The 9328-nt window shown below is 39.1% G+C and overlaps 1 protein-coding gene across 1 annotated transcript; it reads right to left on the reverse strand.

Moving 5' to 3' along the window:
• Positions 1-681: 681 nt before the first annotated feature.
• Positions 682-8250, reverse strand: MS4A3 (membrane spanning 4-domains A3; the record flags this gene model as incomplete). Its single annotated transcript, XM_084254439.1, has 6 exons — positions 682-765; positions 1544-1645; positions 2905-3063; positions 4448-4504; positions 7004-7138; positions 8074-8250. 6 exons carry the CDS (start codon positions 8248-8250, stop codon positions 682-684), a joined length of 714 nt encoding a protein of 237 aa, XP_084110565.1.
• Positions 8251-9328: the final 1078 nt, after the last annotated feature.

A 9328-nucleotide genomic window follows, 5' to 3' on the forward strand; every position in this document is an offset into this window, starting at 1 on the left:
GGGCTGAAAGGCTGGTTTACCTCCTGGCAGTAGATTCCAGCTTAGATTAAGGGTGGAGTCTCTTAAGTTTTGAGTCTATGCAGATGTCTTTGTTCTCTCTCCTACTAGATCAAGGAGGGGGATCCTAGAACACGTAGGATATGTTCGCACCTTTCTGAAATTGGAGTTAACTTGCTGGTACAGTCTCTGGGCTACTTAACTGCCCAGGCCCAGTGTTCTTTACTTGCTTATGCCATTTCTACCTTCCAAAGTGACACTTTCCATAGGGAAAATTATAGTATAATTTTGTTCTCTTATGACCAAGAACATCTGTTTGAGAAGAGTAATTATGAGACACCTCTCATAATGTCCAAGGTGTAGACAGTAGCTATTCTATTCTTAGAATGGATGATGAGCACATTAATTTTCACAAACCTATTCTTCCTTTTCCCCTACCCCCCTAATATAATTATAACTCATTTAAAAAATAACAGGTCCAAAATGGAATCTATCATGCTAGACCCCTTCAAGACTTTCACAAAACAAAAATGCAGTTTCAGCCTCTCCCATCAGTGGGACTCTAAACCGATCACTCTGGACTTTTCCGGTCAGCACCACTTCAAGTTTCTTCTAACTGGTGTGAGGATGTAGAGGAGGGTTTTACAGGCTCATGTTCTCCAGGTTTGTGAATGCAGCTCTGAATCACTGGGGATTTCCAGTTGAGTTTCCTTGTTCTTCACCAGGAGGTTTTCCTGATTCCACAGAATCGGGAGGCGAAGAAATTGCCTGGAAATAAAACATCAAGCTTCAAGAATGAGATCATCACTTCCCCTCTCCTTCAGTCCCTTCCTATCATCATCAAGTTCAATGCCAGTAATACTCCTTTAGTCACTACTGCTGTGCTATCCACAGTCCTCACAACCAACCTCAGAAAACAGAGAAAGTGTTAGCATTTTATAGGTAAGATACCTAAATTCAGAAAGAATTTGTGATTTTTCTGGGTACACAGCTAGAAAATGTCAAGTCACAAAGAATAATGAAACAATTCTACCTGTATTTTAAAAAATTATTCACTTCAATATTAAGTTTATGGTTTCTTCTTACATGTTCACATCAGAATTCTTTTTTTTAAAGATTTATTCATTCATGCATACAAGAACCAGGGTACAGGCAGGATGTGCAGGAGGGTAAGCAGATTCACCAAAGACAGAGCAGGGAACAGAATAGGCAGACTGACTGAAATACACTGCTGAGGGGAGCAGCAGGCGAGACAGGAGAGGTCTGCCGCGCCATGTGGGTATCTCCTTGCTGGCCAGGATTGAACCCGCACTGCAGAGGCTGCAGACAGCTTCACTGCACTGTGCTCAACCACCTGCACCATCAGGGAGACCTCACATCAGAATTCTTTTCTAGCTTTCAATCCATCTCCAACCTTCAAACTATTTCTAACTCCAGGAACCCCACAAATCATTATCATGTTAACAATTCTTCCCAATTGTAAGAGTTTCAGAGACAACCTCAAGCCCTAAAGGGACCAGGTAAATAGGTCTTGTAAACAACCCACCTCTCTTGAATAACAGCAGTTTGCTTTGCACCACATGGCTGAGACAGCAATGGTTATGCACAATTCCAGCAAGGTAAGGAGCAGCATTAGAGACATCAGGCCCTACAGGTCAGGATGCAAACCAGAAGAAATATTCAGATGCAAAATGCCAGCAAAATCCAGACTAGAAAATTTCCCTCCCCCAAAACAGAACAAAGCCAACCATGAATGAAGTGTAAGATTTACACATACACCAGAACTCTAGAAGAGAGGCAATGGGAATCTAAAAGTGTGGGAACATTTCCCCTGGAAAGCAAGTTGTGTTCCTATGTCACCCATGTGGGGTCTTCATAGGGGGATGAAACTGCACAATCAAAATTCTGATACTTTCGCTAGTATTCACAAATTTGAACTACAAATTGAAGAAGTAAACAGGAGAGTAGTAAACAGTTCAGGAAAATGAACAGGATTTGAACACTACCATTTCATTAAAAATACTTCATAGAGGGCTAAGCATTTGCACTATTGCTAGGAACTAAAACACTAAGCTGAAATATTAAGCACAAAGTTACTGGTCTAGTGATATTTTGATTATCGTGGAAGACAAATAGAAGAGGTAACACAAATTGCTTTGGAGGGAAAAAGCCCACAAAATCCATTGAAAAAAATCAGACCCATATAAATGCAAACTTAGATAAATAAAAAATATAATCAAGATAATGAGGACAAAGTGTTTCATGAGGAGTGTCAGCTCATAAGAGAATTAAGAATAAGTCAGTAAAAATAGCTCATAGAGCATCATGATGAAAATGGACAAATTTGAAGGCAAGTCTATATTTCTAAGTTGACCTCAGGGCAGGGAGAAAAACAGAAAACAAGCAAAAAATAATTTGGAAGGGATATGAAAGACCTTCCCTTTGAAAATACCATATTCAAATAAATTCAAAAGTGGATTCATTTGAAACTTTAATAAGTCATTATTTGACAGTCCCAGACCATGGAAAAAGCTGTAAATCTCCCAAATTAGCTTTAGTAATTAAGATATAAAATAAAATTCAAAAAAATTAATTTCTCTGGGGAATATAATAGTAGCAGCGATCATGACAGTAATAATAAACTAACAACATGTTAAACATATCTTAAATTGCTTCTCCAGTATTAACTATTTCCTCCTTAGACCAACCCTATGGAATGGATATTATCAGTATCCTTACTTCAAAAATGAGAAAACTGAAACATAGAAACTTGTCTCATTTTCAGAGTCAAGGTAGCAAGGTACCTGCTATATTATCAAGGTAGCAAGGCACCTGCTATATCATTTTCAGTATACTTTGGATGGTTTGAAATATTTTATAAAAAAACATAATTTTTAAAAAACATACATTTGATGAGGAGCCCATGTAAATGCACAATTCTGGTGACTGTAAAGACTGACAGCTCTTGAGAGACTGCTTATTCACTGCTAAATTTATGGAGAGAAAAACAAATCCAACCAGTGCAATTGTTGCACTGGCAATGTTCATCCCAAAACTGTTTTGCATCTGAAAAAGAAAACAACGTCTCAATGAACACAGACAGCACATACTTCATTTGCGTCACTACAATTAATTTCACAAATATCAACAGAAGGTTGCTTACACACCAAACAATATCCCACTTGCTGGGAAGACATCCAGGAACAAAAAACTATCCCACCTTCACAGCGCTGAAATTCCAGCAGCAAAGACAAAGGAAAAAATTAGGGGAAAATGAAATAGATGGAGAGAAACCAATCATGTCAAATGAAAGAAAGCCAAATGAAGAGATTATTGGAAGGAGGAATGAGTTACCAACTATATGCCAACCATTGCTCAGGGGTGAAGTTAGATGAGGACTGAGATTCAACTCCTACAACATGGACCTGTTCCATGGAGTCAATGTTATGGTGGGGACTTCAGGGATCTTTAGGAAAACAGTAACAGAGGTGTGGTAGGTAGGAAAATAAGACCTCATGGGAATGGAGTTAGTTGAAACTAGGTAGATAAGAAGTGGGGATGGAGTCTACTAAATTCCTTTAAGGAGTTTGGCTACAGGAGGAAGAATGAATTGTGCTTATTGCTAACAGGAAAAAATAAGGTCAAGATATTTTTTTTCTTTTAAGCTGAAAACAGTAATTGGATGATTAAAGGCAGATCAAAATGATCTAGTAGAGACAAATTATTGTGAAGTACTTGTGTAGGTAAAAGGAATGGAACCCAGTATTCAAGTACAGGCAGTGGCTCTTAGGAAAATCACAGAAAGGTCACCTAAGGCAAGAGGTTAGGATGCAAGATGTATTGATGCAGCTCTGGTCCACTAAGTATATTTACAATGTGGGTGGCGGGGCGGGTTGTGGGGGGGAGCCTGAAAATGCTCTTGACACCTTGAGTTTTCTCAGAATAGCAGGATCAACAGAGAGTAAAGATGGGAGAAAAGGGACTGGTGCTGGAATAGTGTGTGTCAAGTTGAGTGAGTCAGCGAGGGAGAGTGGGTGGACTAGGAAAGCAGTATAAGTGGGCAGGTGGTTTGGTGAGACTTAGTAACTGTTCAATGAGTCAGTAAATGGATAGTTTTGACTTTCAGTTATAGAACTAGTGGTAGGAGAACATACACTCAAATAATTAGAATTGGTTAAATTTAGCCACGCGCAAAAAAAAATCAAGAAATCCTTTTGTAAGCTTCAGATACATCATATTTTTCTAGTAAACATCTAGTAACATTCTAGTAAGCATCATCATATTCCATACCTATGATACTTTAATCCTGTACCATCTGAATGTCTTAAGAAAAAAAATAATTTTTTTTGTGCATTAAATGAAACTCTGTCAGTTGGATTCACCAACCTCTATGAATGGCTAATATTTGTACTCCTATCATCATAGAAAAAGAGGATGAACTACCACTTACCATCATTCTTGTGGGTTTTCTCCCAGCTGCAACAGAAAGGGATCCTGAACTAATAAACTGTTTAAAATAGGAAATGAAAGAGAGAGGGAATATTAAGTCTCCACCATTTTTTTTTTCTTGGCCCTCCTTGGATTAGCAGATATCTAGAAATATGTGTTCAAAACTTGTTTTTAAATTCATATCCTAGGATATAGAAGTATACTTGCAAGTGTTACTCATTATTTTATATGAATGAAAATTTAAAATTAGTTTACATTTTGAGTAAATTTATAATCTTTTTGTTTTATATCTGATTTTTTACAGGCTTATGGAAGTGTGCATGCTTTAAAAACATAATATAATTATTTTTATTTATTTTTTGTTGAGGTAACATTGTTTTGTGATAGTATATATGTTTCAGAGCTATGTGTAATATCATAATCATTACGCCTGTATTTTATATTATATCAAATGTACATAATATTTATTTGTATAAACATGTATATCATGTTTATTTATATATTTATTAGTATAAGTATCTATTTTCATTCTCATATTCTTGCCCAAGCTTCAGATAAGGGATTAATTTATTGCATTGGATTTTCTAAAAGATCCTTTACAAATGTGGATGTTTATATCTATATATCCACTACTTTTCAAATTACATTTTTGACATGTAATAGTTTCCATAACTCTAATTTTGATAATTCTCTATATGTCCAAGTTTTCTCAAAACTTCATTCTGGTTTTTCACTTCATAAACCTCACATGCATTTACCAAGACATTCTTTGATTCGAAGAAACAATTGCCAATACCATGAAGCAAACGCTTGCTTCATAAAATTCAGTTGCTCAATTCTAGTGGAATAGAAACAAGAAGGTTTGGAGCTCTGTTTCAAGTAATAAAGACATAATCACAGGACCTTCCGGAGGCATTACAGAGATGTGGTTAGGAGCACACGCTCTGTATTCACAGTCTGTCTTCAGCTGAATTCATTCTGTAACCTTAGACAAATTCTCAGGCCCCCTTTGTATCAGAGTCTTTATCTGCAAATGGCGTTTATATCCCTATGTTATCATCAATCACCTGTAGTCTATAGGGATAAAATGCAATAATATATACATCAAGGGCTTAGCTGTATGTTCAGCACACAGCATTCAACTTATTAACTATAGCTAAGGTTTTTATAAATATTTTGATTTCATTTTGTATTCATTTTTCCATTTAATTTCACAGTGACCCAAAGAGCCCTCATCTTATTTCTACCATCCTAGTGAGGAAAACAAAAGGTGATCATTCAACTATCTTTTCCAAAGTTGTAGTTAATAAAGATTAGTAAGAGAAATATTGGGTGAATAGAAGGAATCACACTGTCAGCACCCAGAGTGGGGCTTGCTGGGGGTGAGGGAGCACCTGGGTGAGCAGCAGAGGTGTGAACCCTTGGGGAGGCCAGAATGAAGGGCTTTGTACCATGTCACGGACCTTAGATTTGACTTTGTGTAGGGAGCCAGAGAGAAGCTTCCAGCAATGGGAATGCAATGGTTAGGTTGAATCTTGATGCTTAAAGAATGAAACACTGGCTCCCTGACTGTGGCTCTTTTTTTTTTTTTTTTAACAAACTGAACCCACTTTCTGAGAAAAGAAAACTCTTTTCCAATTGAATAATCAAAACACTTCATTTCTTCATTTCTTTTATACAACATGGGGAAGAAAAATTCAGACTCTATTTCATCAAAATGATGATATCAAATTTTTAAAATTTCAGAAATATTAAGTGCAAATCACATGTCTTGGACTATATCCAGAAAAAATATACAGTCTTTTGTCATAATATGAGATCTGATTTTGGCCAAATTATGAGCAATTTCTTCTTAAAGGAGATTGGAAGCTTTTTGATTTTGAGAAAATAAAAGCATGGATAAATTAGAGTCCAAGACTTGTTATATTCATTTTCCTTATTGGACAATTACATCTTGTAATCACTGTTTTCAACCAAATTGTCCCATCTTAGATTTCATGGTGCATCTTTGCTTTCATATTCAATCCAAGACCGAACAGCTATCATTTCTCAAAGATCTGGTACCAGGGTAAACAAATAAGTAAACAAAAGTGGCTGATTAATAAAGAGTTCCTATTAACTACTTTAAAAAAAATGAACCATCTGGTGACAAGGCTAAATTAATAAATTTTAAAATCACCTAGACCCAAAGCTCATTACTTTGATGACATTTTGATCTAAATAGGAAATGTGATTCTTCTGATTTTCAAACAGTAATCAGCAGGCATCTTTTCTCCCAACACAATCTCATGCTTGCAAGGAGATTCACCAACGCTCGTTTCCATCCAACGCTCTCAACATCCATAAGGATAATGCATAGATATTACGTTAATGCTTGGGACTTGATTTCTTAACTACAAACATGCTTTGTACTTCAAACTTTTTGTGTGTTTCAAGAATTACAAACCAAGCCCACAATATGCAACTTTCTGATAACTTTTCCAAGAACAATTATCAAATGCATCTTGCCAGTTGGTATCTAAGAAATGACCAGTGGTCAGGGGACTGGGTTACTCACAAACACAGCTCCCCACAGCGGGTAGCCTGTGTAGAAGATGAAGAAGTAGTGCCTGAAGAGGTGGGCTACATATTGTAAGAAACCCAGAAGAACACCCAGCACCAGAACCATGGCTCCTGTCAGGATCTGGATGGCCTGTAAGAAGGACGAGGCAGGGAGAACAATAGTCATAACCGACTGGACTTGGAGTGGAGACCTTTTTAATTTTCCTCCAAAGGGAGTAGTCAGTACTTGAAATGGTGAGAAGAAGCCAACCCTCAATGACCGAGATTTTTTGGTTCTTTACGCTACCCACCAGTTTCCATGGCAACCCTGCCTTTCACCACTCCCCTTACTTCTGTTCACTCTCACCTTACTTTCAGAAAGAGCAAAGGAGCAATGACTGATAAACTAGATCAGCAGGCTGATAAACAGTCCAGACATCTTCCCGACTTGCTTTGGGGCCATAATGTGACGAAGATGGAAAGCTGGTAAGCAGCATTTCCTTTACCTGGCCCTCTACCCAATTTTTTTTTTAAGATTTATTTATTTTTATCCAAGAACTGGGGTATAGGTCAGAGGCGCAGGAGGGTGAGAGGATTCACCAGAGACAGAGTGGGGAACAGAACAGGCAGATTGACCAAAGTACACTGCTGAGGGGAGCAGCGGGCGAGACAGGAGAGGTCTGCCGCGCCATATGGGTAGCTCCCTGGCCAGCTGGGAATTGAACCCATGCTGCAGAGAAAGGGGACAGCTTCACAGCGCTGTACTTAACCCACTGCACCATGGAGGAGGCCTGCCCTTCCCCCAATTTTTAAGTTTAAAATGTGAAATGAGCTCATAGAACTCAGTCTTCCAATGTGGATAGCCCAACTGGAGCTCATTCCCCCTCACGGTAAGGATATTCTCAACCATGAGATTAGCCTCTGCAATTCTCCACCTCAGGTCTACAACACACCCAGTCTTACCTTAACGGAGCAACGTCATAGACTTAGGGGTGAGTTACTCAAAATACCCCCCTCATGGGCACAGAAGATTTTCCACTCGGTGTTTATTTTCTTAAATCAACTTTTTAACAAAGGTTGACTTACCCCCAGGGCTTGCAGCTCCCCCTTCTGGTCTTTCTGTGATCTATCAATGGGCTGGTATGTCGAATCAGTCACCCCCTCTGGTTCCACGTGGCTTCCTGGGGCACCATCTGCAGGGGCTGTCCCCAGCTCTGCGCTGGCTGTCCCCAGCTCTGCGCTATCAGCTTCTTGGGAGGCCATTTGTGATTGTCAGTGGCTGTGATAGAAAGGAAATCCAAAGGCTTGATGTTTTCCCTTTTCCCACTAGCTAATAATACTTTTGAATAGAACAGAAGGGCTGAATTTTCTGCATACATTAAAATGACTGCACAAATAGGGCAAGGGAACAGAACAACAGAGTTTGTACATTGTTCAATTCAGTTATGTCTTGGAGCAGCAGACAGCAGACCAGTAATGTTGATCTGGGCACCTCACTTAACTCTGGAATCGTGAGTGATTCCCTTCTTGTCTTCACATGCATCTATGTTTCTCTCTCCCTGCCTCTCTTTCAATCTGTGCTGGACAACCACAGCCTATAGTTGCAGTGAGCACAATCTCTTACAAGAGGAAGATGGCTGTAGTCACATTCTAAAAACAGAAGATATCATTCAAATTCCATGTTGCGATGTTATTTCCATTTTAAAAGATGAGGAAATGGGGCCTCCCTGGTGACACAGCGGTTGAGCACTGGGTTGCGAGGCTGCCCACAGCCTCTGCAGCGCTGGTTCGATCCCCAGCTGCTCCCCGGCCACCGGAGGAGAGTCCCACATGGTGTGCAGACCTCTCCTGCCACCCGCTGCTCCCCTCAGCAGTGTACTTCGGTCCTTCTGCCTGCTCTGCTCCCCGCTCTGGCTCTGGTGAATCCTCTCACCCTCCTGCGCTTCTGACTGTGCCCAGTGCTTATATAAATAAATAAATAAATCTTTAAAAAATATATAAAGATGAGGAAATGGAGGCATAAGCAGATTGAGTAACTTACCCAAATTTACAGAGTTCATACATGAGTTCAGATCCTGCTAGAGGCATTCTACTTTAAGAACCAATCTTATTATGGACAGATAATTTGTTTATTTGACTCTCAAGCTCACACCATACCACAAATGGCATCGGATCCTTAATATGATCACGTCTTGATTTTCCAATAACACAGCACAGCCTTGCTTAGAGGTCTGTGTCTGGCTCATATTGGCCTACACAGGGATCTATTTTGGAAAACACTTCTATCAATAATGGAGAAAAAAGAAATGATCAAAAGTTGATCCTGAGAGCAAAAGTCAAA

Source organism: Talpa europaea (assembly GCF_964194135.1).
Source record: "Talpa europaea genome assembly, chromosome: 1".
NCBI classification, from domain to species: Eukaryota; Metazoa; Chordata; class Mammalia; order Eulipotyphla; family Talpidae; genus Talpa; species Talpa europaea.